Source organism: Accipiter gentilis, chromosome 10, assembly GCF_929443795.1.
Source record: "Accipiter gentilis chromosome 10, bAccGen1.1, whole genome shotgun sequence".
NCBI lineage: Eukaryota > Metazoa > Chordata > Aves > Accipitriformes > Accipitridae > Astur > Astur gentilis.
In genome coordinates, this window is record NC_064889.1 from 40,580,287 (window position 1) to 40,593,638 (window position 13,352).

At 56.0% G+C, this 13,352-nt stretch overlaps 1 protein-coding gene across 2 annotated transcripts in view; it reads left to right on the plus strand.

The window, feature by feature from the left end:
* Positions 1 to 13,352, plus strand: part of DNAH17 (dynein axonemal heavy chain 17) — a 38,518-nt gene that overhangs the window by 5,639 nt on the left and 19,527 nt on the right. Inside the window, exons 15-45 of one of the 2 annotated variants that reach the window (XM_049811864.1) lie at positions 212 to 315; positions 418 to 558; positions 968 to 1,111; positions 1,359 to 1,541; positions 1,641 to 1,895; positions 2,012 to 2,181; positions 2,435 to 2,657; positions 2,737 to 2,853; positions 2,976 to 3,062; positions 3,352 to 3,504; positions 4,065 to 4,313; positions 4,541 to 4,663; positions 4,892 to 5,239; positions 5,318 to 5,409; positions 5,592 to 5,718; positions 5,954 to 6,106; positions 6,567 to 6,692; positions 6,859 to 6,966; positions 7,108 to 7,239; positions 7,726 to 7,886; positions 7,995 to 8,151; positions 8,591 to 8,695; positions 9,198 to 9,355; positions 9,938 to 10,076; positions 10,556 to 10,783; positions 10,946 to 11,083; positions 11,632 to 11,764; positions 12,051 to 12,178; positions 12,295 to 12,443; positions 12,571 to 12,853; positions 12,989 to 13,162. In XM_049811864.1, the coding sequence (XP_049667821.1) occupies positions 212 to 315; positions 418 to 558; positions 968 to 1,111; positions 1,359 to 1,541; positions 1,641 to 1,895; positions 2,012 to 2,181; positions 2,435 to 2,657; positions 2,737 to 2,853; positions 2,976 to 3,062; positions 3,352 to 3,504; positions 4,065 to 4,313; positions 4,541 to 4,663; positions 4,892 to 5,239; positions 5,318 to 5,409; positions 5,592 to 5,718; positions 5,954 to 6,106; positions 6,567 to 6,692; positions 6,859 to 6,966; positions 7,108 to 7,239; positions 7,726 to 7,886; positions 7,995 to 8,151; positions 8,591 to 8,695; positions 9,198 to 9,355; positions 9,938 to 10,076; positions 10,556 to 10,783; positions 10,946 to 11,083; positions 11,632 to 11,764; positions 12,051 to 12,178; positions 12,295 to 12,443; positions 12,571 to 12,853; positions 12,989 to 13,162 (4,988 nt within the window). Of the gene's footprint in view, positions 1 to 211; positions 316 to 417; positions 559 to 967; positions 1,112 to 1,358; positions 1,542 to 1,640; positions 1,896 to 2,011; positions 2,182 to 2,434; positions 2,658 to 2,736; positions 2,854 to 2,975; positions 3,063 to 3,351; positions 3,505 to 4,064; positions 4,314 to 4,540; positions 4,664 to 4,891; positions 5,240 to 5,317; positions 5,410 to 5,591; positions 5,719 to 5,953; positions 6,107 to 6,566; positions 6,693 to 6,858; positions 6,967 to 7,107; positions 7,240 to 7,725; positions 7,887 to 7,994; positions 8,152 to 8,590; positions 8,696 to 9,197; positions 9,356 to 9,937; positions 10,077 to 10,555; positions 10,784 to 10,945; positions 11,084 to 11,631; positions 11,836 to 12,050; positions 12,179 to 12,294; positions 12,444 to 12,570; positions 12,854 to 12,988; positions 13,163 to 13,352 lie in introns of those variants that run through there. The other variant, XM_049811863.1, reaches the window with a different exon arrangement.

Genomic DNA, 13,352 nt, shown 5'->3' on the forward strand with positions numbered 1-13,352 from the left:
GTCCTGCCTCCCACCCAGCAGCTGCCCTCGGGTCCCCACAGACATCACACCCGACACACAGACCCCCGCCCTGTAGGCATGGGGAGTGAGGTGGGGGGCCGGACGGTGTGTCCCCGCCATGGTGAATAGCCCCAAAGCGCCCCGACAGCGGCTTGCTGCCTTGGAGGCATCTGTGTAACCTGTCAAGCTTGGATGTGCGTTTTCCTCCCAGGTGTCATGGAGTACATCCGAGAGATGAGAGAAATCTTGTATGACTTACAAACCAGGGTCCAGAAAGCAAAATTAAACTTGGAAAATATCACCCAACTGATGGAGGTAGCTTTTGCTGGTGTTTTATGAGAGCCTTCCCGGGAAGCCTCCTGCAGGCATTTACCCTTCCCCAGCACAGCGGAGCAGCCCTGTTTTCTTCTCCTGCAGGAGTGCTCAGCTGCTCCCTTGTTTGAAAGGAAGGACAACAAGGAGGCAGCGCTCCTAGACTTGGATGGGAAAGCAAACACCTTAACCAAGCGCTATGCTGCCATTAGGGACACAGGTGTAAAGATCCAGGAGATGGTGGAGGTGAGACATATCCCAGGACGCTTCAGTCAGAGTTGGTTTAACAAGGAGTGTGTCCAGCACTCGTGTGCTGCGATGCTCTGAACCCAGTGGTGTCCCCCGCTCTGTAACTGTGAGCTGTGAACTTAAACCTGGGGTGCAATTCTGTGGTCTCTGCTGAGATGAGGCTCCAGTGGAACACCATTGAACACCTCACACAGATTCCAGAAATCCGCACCCTGCTCAGGTGAGGTCTTGGCTGCAGCTTCTGGTGTGGTACAGCTGGGAGAAAAGGAAGGATGCAGGATCCATGCAACAGCCAGACAGGACAATGAGCCAGGGGCAATGAGAGAGGGCTCACTCACAGTGTTAGGAGCTGGTACATTTGCTGGATGCTTATTGACAAATACTAATTGTTTTTTCCTGCTTGCAGGAGAATGCAGATCTGCTTAAGGCTGACAAGTCATCGCAGATATGGCTGGACTACGTGGGATACGTAGATAGAATCGTGCTGGACGGACTTTTCAGACTTGTCCACAAATCTCTGCAGCTGCTGCTCACCAACATGGCCCCTGACGTAGGTCCAGGTTTGCCCTGCAGTGTGGTGCCCCTGATGCTCGGGATGTCCCACCACTCGCTGTTATTTTCTTCAGGCATTTGTTTGCTGGCCAAACAAGCCCATCCCAGTGCTCCCTGGTGCACCTGGGCAGCAAGTGCCAGAGGTGCCAGTGTCCCCCTTGTCCCCTCTGTGGGGGGACTACAGGGCTGGGGGCCAGAGGGGATGTGGGATGTGAAGCACCACACGGGGCACTGACCTTTTTCAGGCCAACGTGGCCCCATTGTTTGAGGTACGCATGGAGCTGTGCGACGGCAGAGTGCGGTACCATCCCTCGCTGGAGGCGGGAGATGACAACAACTTCTTGGAGCTGATGGAAAGCCTGCTCAGCGATACCTACGCATCTGCGGCATGTGTGCCTCGGCTGCTGGAGGGGAAGCTGAGCTACAAGGTCAGTCCGTGGCAGGTGGCACCTCCTGGCTCAGCTGGAGGTGGGCGAGGATGCCCAGTCGCCCCAGCTGGTCCTCAAGAGCTCTGCCCGTCCCTTCAGACCACCCTGGAGGAGCAGGCAGATCTCAGCAGGATGCGGGAGGAGGTGGTGTCACTGGTGGTCAGTGCCATGGCAGAAGGTGAGGAGTACAGCGCTGGCTTTGAGGAACAAGCCCACCTGTGGCTGGAGGACCCTGAGGAGTTCCTGCAGCGCTTCCTCACCTTGGATAGTGCCCCCAGCCCCGAGGAGCTGGAGCCACGGCCGGGGGAGCCCCCCGCTCACGGGACCCCGTCCCTCCAACTTTTTCAGCAGGAGGTATGGAAAGGGTGCCTGGGGACGCACTGGGCGCCCAGGAGGACACCAGGCACCTGGGGAGGTGCTCGGTTCCGGGGAGGTGCCGGCTATGGGCTGTGACCAGATCTCGTCCTCAGATTGACGCGTGCGAGGCGCTGTGCGAGGAGGTGTCGGAGTTTGCAAACATTGAGGTGTTTGGAGGGTGGCTGCAAAGCGACTGCCGCCCCTTCAAGCAGGCGCTGCTGGGTGCCATCAGGCGCCGGGGTCTGACGCTCCGGCAGCACCTTGTCAGCTACGTCACCACCAGGTAGGGGCCCAGTGAGTCCCAGCGTGGGGATGGAGTGCTGCTGTTGACCGGAGCCTGGCTCGGCTGTGGCAAAGGCACCGCTGTGTGGCAGGACAGGGCTGCCCCCTGAGGGACGGAGCCGTGAAGGTGCTGGGCACCCCCACGGGGGCAAGTCCCCGGGGGCTGTGTCCTGTAGAGCAAGCCCTGAGCAAGCATGGGGGTGGCTGTGAGCCCCAATGGGGATGCCCGGTGAGCGCCGCCACCTTCTTCCCAGTCTCCAGGAGCTGGCGGATTTCATCCAAGAGGCAAATGCCGGCTTGAGTAAACCCCTGGAGGAAGGAGACTATGACGGGCTCGTGGGGGTGATGGGGCACCTGATGAGGGTCAAGGAGAGGCAGGCAGTGACCGACAGCATGTTTGAGCCCCTGAAGGAGACCATCGCCCTGCTCAGCACTTATGGAGAGGAGATGCCGGAGGAGATCCACCTGCAGCTTCACGTGAGATGCTCGGGGTGCAGGGGGCCAGGCACGGGCTCACTGTGGCCAGGCTGTTGACACCATGCGGTGCTCGCTGCAGGACCTGCCCGAGCACTGGGACAGCACCAAGAAGCTCTGCCTGCGTGTCAAGCATAACGCAGCACCCCTGCAAGCCAACGAGGTCAACATCATCCGCAGGAAGTGCCAGCAGTTCGAGGTGCCTGCCCTGGGGCTTGGGGGCAAGCAAACAGCTTCTCAGCAGCTTCGGGAAGACCCCTGCTGCTCTCCCCGGCTGCCAGCTCCTGGCTCCCCCTCCTGAGCCCCGTCATCCCTGCGCAGGTCCGGCAGCACACCCTCCGGGAGAGGTTCCGGGAAAAAGCCCCTTTTTCGTACACTGACCCAGATCCCTACAAGTCCTTGGACAAGGTAAGGAAGGGGAGGATGCCAGGGCCGCCACTGTCCCCACTGGCCCTGCCTGGCCCCCCTGGCCCCATGCACAAGATGCTGCTACACAGGGGGGCTGGGGAGGGACAGCTGCTCTGGCTCCTGCTCTGGCTCCAGATCTGGCTCCCAGCCTGATGGGGAGGACCTGGCCCTGTGGCAGCGACTCTCCTGTCCCCACCGCGCTGCCGTGAGGATGGAGCCATCGCTGGGGTAGGAGATGTGTCCCTGGCACACGCTTCCCGGCTGAGTCCTTTTCTTTTTCTCCGGCCAGCAACAGAAGAGCATCGCTGCCATGGAGAGCGACATGGCAGCCCTGTCCAAGTCAGCCGGGCTGTTCGAAGTGTCAGTGCCAGAATATAAACAGCTCAAAGCATGCCACAGGGAGGTGCGCTTGCTGAAGGAGCTCTGGGACATGATCGTCCTGGTACGTGTCGCGGTCTGTGAGCCAGCATGACAGGAAGGGCAGGAGGAGGCAGGAGCACGGGGATGTGCAGAACAGGCTTCTGGGATGTGCTGGGCTGGTCCTCACAGTTTTGAAGTTCCTGAGGCTGTGACGAGCTGCCCAGCATCTGCAGACGGTGGCTGCTGGTAGCTGTCTGCAGTCCAGTGCAGTGACTGGGAGCCCTGGGCTCGGTGCTGGCCCCTGCACAGCCCGTGATGCCCAACGCTGCCTCCAGGCAAGGGCTTGACAGCAGACTGCTGCTGGCAGGCACAGGCACCCGGCATGGGCACCCTGCACCAGCTGGGCATTGCCAGCCAAAGGTACAAAGTTGTTGTAGCTCCTTCGAGAGTCTCGCTGCCACGAGAGGTGGGATAAGACATGGGGCTGGTTGTCACAGCGTTAGAGCAGGTCTGCTGGTGCGGGGGCTGCGCACCCCAACAGGGGTGCATTGGGCGTGCAGGTGCTGGGTATGTTGCTCTTCATCCTGGGCAGGAATGCTCCTGCTAATTACATGTCCTGTGAAAATGTATTCCCGAATTCAGGTTAACACGAACATTGACGACTGGAAGACCACCAGGTGGAAGGATATCAATGTTGAGCAGATGGATATCGATTGTAAGAAATTTGCTAAAGACATTCGGAGCTTGGATAAGGAGATGAGAAGCTGGGATGCATTCACAGGGCTGGACAACAGTGTGAAGAACATGATAACATCCCTGCGTGCCATGAATGAGCTGCAGAACCCTGCCATCAGGGACCGGCACTGGCAGGAGCTCATGCAGGCAACAAAGGTATTCCCAGCCCTCCCCCCCTTCCCTGGCTCCAACCCCCAGCCTGGGAGGCTCCTGAGATTTGCATCCATCAGGGGAAGCATGCGATCTGTTTTAAAAGCTGGCCATACACAAATATTTGCGTAGGGTCTTTAAACGTGGGTGTCAATGAGCTCGTTTGTGTGAGCTGGTGGGCTCCCTCTCCACGGAGGGGAGTCCATGCCCCGACGGTGCCGGTTTTGCTCCAGGTGAACTTCACCATGTCCGAGGATACAACCCTTGCAGATCTGCTGCAGCTGAACCTGCACAAGTTCGAGGATGAGGTTCGCGGCATAGTGGACAAAGCCATGAAAGAGTCAGGGATGGAGAAGGTAAACGGGGCTTGGCTCCTGCCCTGATTTGCTGAGAGCCCTGTTCCAATGCAGCTCTGTGGCTGTTAGCTCTCGTGTTCCTGCTCCTGGGGACTGGAGTCCACCCAGCATGTGGCACCCATGTTGCTCGTGCCCCGGAGGAGATGTTCCTGTCACTGCTTTGCCTTTCCACAGCGTCTGGGACTTGGCACCACAGAGTCCCTCTCATTTCTCATGCCCCGTCTGCAGGTGCTGAATGCCCTGGATGCTACCTGGGCAACAATGAGGTTCGAGCACGAGCCCCACACCAGGACTGGAATCATGCTGCTCAAGTCAGATGAGGTGCTCATCGAGACGCTGGAGGACAACCAAGTGCAGCTGCAGAACCTGATGACCTCCAAGTACCTAGCCTTCTTCCTTCAGGAGGTGTCAGGCTGGCAGCAGAAGCTGTCGACCACTGACTCTGTTATCAGCATCTGGTTTGAGGTGCAGAGGACATGGAGTCACCTGGAAAGCATCTTCATTGGCTCCGAAGACATCCGCAGTCAACTGCCGGAGGACTCGAAGCATTTTGATGCTATCGATCAAGATTTCAAAGTGCGAAGCCTGTCCCTCGCTGGGGCCCAAGAGCTTGCTGCTGGCTCAGGTAGAGCTGAAGCATTTTTCCTCTTGCAGGAATTAATGGCCGATGCGGTAAAAACTCCCAACGTGATTGAAGCTACAAACAAGCCTGGTCTCTATGACAAGCTAGAAGCATTGCAGAAAAGGTGAGGTTTGTGTTGTCCTGATGAAGCGTTACGGAGAGGCCTCCACCAGCTGGTCTAGGGCCAAAGGAGGAGTTTGATTTCTCCAAAGTGGTGTCTGTTTCAACATGACAAGGACTTAGCAAAGGGTGAAAACTAATAAGTGAGGGAGTTAACTGCAGGGTTTCTTCCTTTGTTTCTGTTAGATTGGTGCTCTGTGAGAAGGCTTTGGCTGAATACCTCGAGACGAAACGACTGGCTTTTCCCAGATTCTACTTTGTCTCCTCTGCAGACCTGCTTGATATTTTGTCTAATGGGAATGAACCAGCTGAGGTATGGGTTGTGTATAAAGCATGGAGGCAAGTTCCTGCGCCTCTTGCATGCTAACTTGTTATAGCAGTTTTAAAATATTTTTCATCTGAATGGACAGAACACCATCCCTAGTACCCCCCTTCTCAGGGATGCAGCACCCTGAGAGCCATGCAGGATTTAATCCAAGCGGTGATTACACCTCTGGATGGGACCATGGAACAGCAGTCCCTGACCTCTGCCGTGCCTCTGTTCTCAGGTGTCCCGTCATCTCCCGAAGCTGTTCGACAGTCTGGCTAAACTGAAGTTCAAGATGAGTCCGGACAAAAAGCCCCTGAAGGTTGGCCTGGGGATGTTCAGTAGGGATGAGGAGTACGTGCCCCTCGACGCAGACTGTGACTTGTCTGGCCAGGTCAGCTGAGCTTCATGGAGCCTCTGCTTGCAGGGTGGGCAGGTTCAGGACAGGGGTGAGCCTTTTGCTTGTGGTGCACTAACAGCCTGGCAGCAGTTTTAAAATGCAATCACAAAGCCTTTCAGTCAAAAAAAACCCCACAAATGGAATCTGCATTACGGGTGTAGAACAACGCTGCGGCAGTATCAGCATCATATAAACCCACTCCAGGCTCGCAGCCCCTCAGGCAGTCGCAATGTGTTTTTCCTCTCTTTGTTGTTCACCCTCAGCCCATGCGCCATAAAATGCCCCTGCGGGGCCACGTACCGGGGTCTTTCACGCAGCTTGTTACGACATGCAGGGAGAAGCTTGCCGCGCAGAGCAGCAGGGAGCTGCTTGCACGCTGCCAAGGGGTCGTGCAGCCAGACTGGACACAGGTTAGGAACTGCACGCTCAGGGTTTGCTGGACGTGACCCTCTAGGTCGAGGTTTGGCTGAACCGAGTGCTGGCGAGCATGCGCTCCACCCTGCGGTGCCTGATCCCCGAGGCCGTGGTGACCTACGAGGAGAAGCCGCGGGAGCAGTGGGTGTTTGACTACCCGGCACAGGTGGGAGCTGCCGTGCAGGGCTGGGCTGGCCGGTGGCTCCAGGAGCCAAGGTCCAGGAGGAGGAGCAAGCAGAGAGCCCAGGGAGGTGCAGGCGCCTGCCCTGAGCCTTCGCAGGCAAGTTGTATTTCCCTTTATGGCCATGTTTTGTCCCTGTGGTTTGCTGCAGGTTGCTCTGACGTGCACCCAGATCTGGTGGACCACAGAAGTCGGCATTGCCTTTTCAAGGCTGGAGGAAGGCTATGAGAATGCAATGAGGGATTACAACAAAAAGCAGGTTGGCATCCCTTGGGCCTGACCTCGAGCTGTCCTGCAGCCCCTCTCTGTTCTGAAGAGGCGAAGTTCAGTCCAGGGGGTCACACGGAGATGGGCAAAGTATGATGTCATTCTTCTGTTCATCATGTCTTTCCTTCCTCAGATTGCTCAGCTAAATGCACTAATTTCACTACTCATTGGAAACCTAACTGCCAGAGACAGGATGAAGATCATGACAATCTGTACCATTGATGTCCACGCCAGGGATGTTGTGGCCAAAATGATCCTTGCAAAGGTATTCATTATAAGAGGGTATTTTTACTGCTTTGTTTCTTGGCACTTCTGAGCACAGTTTTTCCTGTTATTTTATTACTTTCCAATATTTTCAAAGTATCCTGATTATTTGAGGAAACCACACATGAGGTGTTAGGGGTGCATGGGAGCTGGGGAGGTGACAGCATGGCTGGGATCAGATAAGACCAGGCTGGATCTTGTGCAACACCAGATCAAGGAGCAGTTTTGCTTGTTCCTGCCACGCTCGGTGGGAGCCAGGACCCTTGGTGCAGGGCTGTGCACCGAGTCGGCGGGCCTGGAGCAGGCTGGGCCACGTGGAGGGATGGTCCTCACCCACCCGAGCATTGCACTGGGACCTGCTTGCACTCTCTCCTCGTGTATGGAGGTGACAAATGGTCCTGATGTGTGTTTGGGAGCTCACCATGCCCGTGGGTCAGGGTGGGCAGCACCAGTGCCTGCCTGCCCTCCGCAACAGGCTGCTCCGCAGGTGGAGAGTGCCCAGGCGTTCACCTGGCAGTCGCAGCTCCGGCACCGCTGGGACGAGGGGAGGAGGCACTGCTATGCCAACATCTGTGACGCTCAGCTCCAGTACTCCTACGAGTACCTGGGCAACACCCCCCGGCTGGTCATCACCCCTCTGACGGATCGGTAGGGGCTCGGCTCCCTGCACCTCCCGCTGCCCACGCCAATGACGTGGGCTCCGTGGCTGTGCCACGCTGCTGGCACTGCTCAGCGCTGATGTCCTCACCTCCACAGGTGCTACATCACCTTGACACAGTCCCTCCACCTCTTCATGGGGGGGGCCCCCGCTGGCCCTGCGGGCACTGGGAAGACGGAGACCACCAAGGACCTGGGCCGGGCAGTGGGCATGATGGTCTATGTCTTCAACTGCTCCGAGCAGATGGACTACAAGGTAGGGTGTAGGTCAGCAGGACGGTGACACCGAGGCAAAAGCCATGGAGTGTCCAGCAAGACAAGGGGGGACCCTCTTTTGGGAGGCACTGCTGCAGCCTGCAGGCCCTGTGTTCGGCTGCAGCATCCATCGCCGATGCCCTAAAGCTGCTTTCCTCTCCCCGGCTTGACAGCCAGTGAGAAACATGTGGGTCTAGCAGCAGTCCCTGGTGCCATCCTGCACCACTCACTCCCACCACTGCTCCAGCCATCTCGTGTCCCTGGAAGCCCATGGGAGCCCAGGGGGGCTGTAACACTGTGGGACATTTCCCTAGGGAACAGCACAAACCATAAAAGCAAGAGCAGCTCCCAGCATTTGAGCTTTCTTAACAAATCCCCACATTGCAGCCTCCCTGCAAAAGCTCAGTGTCTGAAGCCCATCTCTGGTGCTTTCTCTACAGTCCTGCGGCAATATCTACAAGGGGCTTGCTCAGACCGGTGCCTGGGGCTGTTTTGATGAATTCAATCGCATTTCAGTGGAGGTTTTGTCTGTGATTGCGGTGCAGGTACATGCTCTCCATACAAACCAGCAGCAGTGTGGTGCCATAGGGACTGGAAGAGATTTTTCCAGTTCATGTACTGAATGTTGTCACAGTTAAACCTGACTTTCAGAGGGATGGTTTGCTGTTGTTATTTCCACTGTGTCATGTTGGGACACAAATGGAGAGGAAGCGCAGCAGTACAGGGGCTTTGGGCATGTTTAAGATTGCACAGCCCATCTGTGTCCCACCCCGGTGGCCTGTCACCCCCCGCCCCGCCGGCTCTGCCATAGCCCGGGGCCAAGGCGTCATGATGCCTGGCAAGAAGCTGATTCAAGGCCAGCTCTCCTCAGCCAGGGATTGCTATGCTGCCGTGGCTTCCGCAGGCTCTCAGTGTTGTTTCTAGCATTGCCGATGGCACAACCGAACCTCCAGGCTCGCTTTCCGCGGGCAGTGGTGAGGGTGAGCCGGGGGCACAGGGCAGGGAGCCGCGAGGCCACCGGCACTGACACCTCCACTCGCCTGACAGGTGAAATGTGTTCAAGATGCAATTCGTGCCAGGAAGAAAACATTCAATTTCCTTGGAGAGACGATCGCTCTGGTCCCATCGGTTGGGCTGTTCATAACCATGAACCCTGGCTACGCAGGACGGACAGAACTGCCTGAAAACTTAAAAGCTCTGTTCAGGTACCTGTAGGGTCAGTGTGTAACTGGCAATCATTACAGCATTTACCTCTGCAGTAATACTCATGTGCTACATCCATAATGCGACCTAAGCCTTTGCTACTGCAAATGAGGATATTTGTGTGTACTGGTGGCTGTTGTGTCAGGGAGACCTTGGCACTGAGATGGTCAGAAGCTGAGAGAGCTGGGCTGCTCAGCCTGGGGAAGAGGATGCTTGGGGTGTCTAATTGCCACCTTCAGCTAAAAATGCGACTGAGAAAAAGAAGAAAAGGGTCAAGCGCTGGAAAGGATGGCTGAGGCATGCTGTGGGATCTCTGTCCTTGGAGGAACTCAAACAGTGACTGCAGAGGGCCCAGGCTGACCTGATGCAGCTGTGACATGAGCTCTGCCTGGAGCAGGAGGCTGGACAAGAGACCTCCAGAGACCCCAGCCAGTGTAAATTACTGCCCGGTTCTCTGATGCTAACAGCCAGGAATGATTTATATTGGAAACTTGAGTGCAAATTCTTGCTGGCTGTGGGAGGGCGAGGGGCTTGTGGATGTCCCTGCACAGCCCTGCTAACCAGCTGCTGCTGCTTTTCTCCAGACCCTGTGCCATGGTGGTCCCTGATTTTGAACTGATCTGTGAAATCATGCTTGTTGCAGAAGGTTTTATTGAAGCTAAGCTTCTAGCAAGAAAGTTCATTACGCTGTATACACTCTGCAAAGAATTACTGTCTAAACAGGTAATTTAATAATATTGCATGGTTCTTTAAGATGAAGGAGTTAATTTGAATTTCAAACCTGATGATGGATAGTTAAAAAAAATCTCAGCTGGTAGTAATGTGCTGATTTGCGTTCTGCACAGTTCAGGTCCATGGCTGGACAAATTCCACTTCCACACTGGTGCATCATGTGGCATATTTCTGCCTTCTGGAAGAAATCAAGAAATCCAAAAATAGAATAGAATAGAATAGAGCCAGTTGAGAGCATCCAGATATTATTCATCTCAGCAGAAGTGATTTAGGAAGCAAGCCAGACTGCTGTTCACATCATGGCAGACTGGGTCTTGTCTTGTACATAAGCTCACTTTAAGTCCAGTCTGCTGGACACTGCATGGATAACCTCGCAGTGGGGCGATGGGCAGGGTGTTCCTCTGTAATGTTGTTTAAAGCAGTTCTCTCTCACCAAAGTGAAATTGTAATACTTTGCTGCCTGTTGCCAGGACCATTATGACTGGGGTCTGCGGGCTATCAAGTCCGTGCTGGTGGTAGCGGGCTCCTTGAAGAGAGGGGATCCCAGCCGTGCTGAGGACCAAGTTCTGATGAGAGCTTTACGAGACTTCAACATCCCCAAGATTGTGACAGATGACTTGCCTGTCTTCATGGGGCTAATTGGGGACCTCTTCCCAGCGCTGGACGTCCCCAGGAAGAGGGACCTCAACTTTGAGAAGGTACAAGCCCTGGCACAGTACCAGCACCGCTGACATCCCATCCCTGGCAGGGTCCAGAGGCTGAAGGTCCATTTGGCACTTCTGGGGGCAGCTGGCTCATCTCTGGAGGTCTTGCTAAGGCGGTGATGGCTGCCTGTGGTCAGCATCTGCTCTCCTTCCCAGATCATTAAGCAGTCCATGCTGGAGCTGAAGCTGCAGGCAGAGGACAGCTTCGTGCTAAAGGTGGTGCAGCTCGAGGAACTGCTGCAAGTGAGACACTCCGTCTTTGTCATCGGCAACGCCGGCTGCGGCAAGTCCCAGGTAGCGGCCAAACCATCCCAGAGGACAAGGGTCCCCTTCTGCCCCAGCTAAGCACATCCCACAGCTTCCCCAGTCCGTGCAAACCCCTGGCTGCACCAGCAGCAGTGTCTGGGTAGAGGACGGCAGCACGGCCAGTGTCCATGGCCATGCCAGGCCCTCCAGCACCACACGTGCCAGGCTCAGCGCATGGAGCCAAGCAGGTTTGGGACGGGGCTGTCCCTGCACCAGCTGGCATGGTTCAGGGGCTGCTCAGGACACCCCTGGGGAGGGCAGGGATGAGGCAGGGGCACACTCTCGTGATATTCTGCGTGCTGCAGTGCCGGCAGGACGGTGCCGGCTGGTGGAGTTCTGGGCTCTCACAACAGCCCAGCCAGGAGCTGGCTCCGCAGAGGGAGGTCCAGAGCCTTCCCAGCAGCTATCCAGGCCTGGGTGCTCCACAGTGGGTGGGAGCAAGGCTCTGTGCCCCTGGCTGCAGGCAAAGGCTGCTAAAGGCTGCAGATACCCTCGTAGGAACAGCGGCCACAGCTGCACGGTTCCCCTCTCCGCAGGTGCTGAGGTCACTCAACAAGACGTACCAAAACATGAAGCGGAAGCCGGTCACCGTGGACCTCGACCCAAAGGCTGTGACCTGCGATGAGCTGTTTGGGGTTATTCATCCATCCACACGAGAGTGGAAGGATGGTGAGACACCAACACTTGTGGTCACTTACCCCAGGTGGGACCTGGCACAAACCATCCTTCAGCAGCTGCTGGTGCATAGGCAACTATCTTCATAAAATGTGAACCTATAAATGATTTGTAATGCAGTGATGGGAATAGAAAAACCTTTCCTTGGGGCTTTTTACTGGAGTATGAGGGAGGAGGAATGTGTTTCAAGGAAGCACCCAGTCTTGCATGTCCCTCAGCAAACATGCCATGCGTGGAAAGAGCTGCAAAGGACAAACCTATGTGTCTCTCTATGGGGCAGGTCTGTTTTCTTCAACGATGCGTGACCTGGCTAACATCACACATAAGGGGCCCAAGTGGATTATCCTCGATGGAGACATTGACCCCATGTGGATCGAGTCCCTGAACACGGTCATGGATGACAATAAGGTTGGTGCTATCACACTCTGGGAGCTTTGCTCGCTCATTAACTCGGGGTAATCAGCTTGTGTTCATGCCTAGGACCCAAGATCAGGGCATCCCCCATAACAGGCTGCTTCTTCCAGGTTCTCACCTTGGCCAGCAATGAGCGCATCCCCCTCAACCCCACCATGCGGCTCCTCTTCGAGATCAGCCACCTGCGGACTGCCACACCAGCAACTGTGTCCCGGGCAGGAATCCTCTACATCAACCCCGCGGACCTGGGCTGGAACCCGTGAGCCTGGGGAGGGAGACGGGACAAGATGGGATGAGATGGGATGGGGTGGGGTGGGACGGGATGGGACAAGATGTGTGCTGGCCCCCCACGTGCTCACCTGCAGCCCTGATCTTCTCTCCCACAGCATTGTGACCAGCTGGATCGAGATGAGGACGGTGCAGTCCGAGAAGGCCAATTTGATGATCCTCTTCGACAAGTACCTGCCGGTGTGCCTAGAGAAGCTCAAGTCTGGATTCAAGAAGATCACCCCCGTCCCTGAGGTCACGGTGATACAGACAGTGCTGTACCTGCTGGATTGCCTCCTGACGCCACAGACCACCCCACCGGACTCCCCCCGGGAGCTCTACGAGCTCTACTTCGTCTTTGCTTGCATCTGGGCCTTTGGAGGGGCCATGTTCCAGGACCAGGTATGGCCGCCTGCCCACACCTGCCCGCTGGCCAGAGCATCCTGCCCAGCTTCATCCCTCAGCTGCATCCCTTTGGAAAATACTAAAGCAACAACACTGGACAGTTTCTCAGTTTTTCTGTTTGGTTCCTCCTAGCTAGTGGATTACCGCCTGGAGTTCAGCAAGTGGTGGGTGAACGAGTTTAAAACTATCAAGTTTCCTTCTCAGGGGACAATTTTTGACTATTACATTGATCCAGAAACAAAGAAATTCATGCTCTGGACTGAAAAAGTGCCAAAATTTCAACTCGATCCTGAAGTCCCTTTACAGGTATTTCCCACAAGCTCTCTGTGTTTGTGTGTTTTATTTGTTTATTACTCTGTGGTCTTCCCCCAAGCAATGCTGTGCAAGACCCTGTGCTTGGAGCAGCGCAGGGATTCGGGCTGGCTCTGCCATGCCGCCCCGTGGGCTGGTGACAGGTTTCTGTGGTTCTGCTTTACTCTGCAGAAACCTCAGTGAG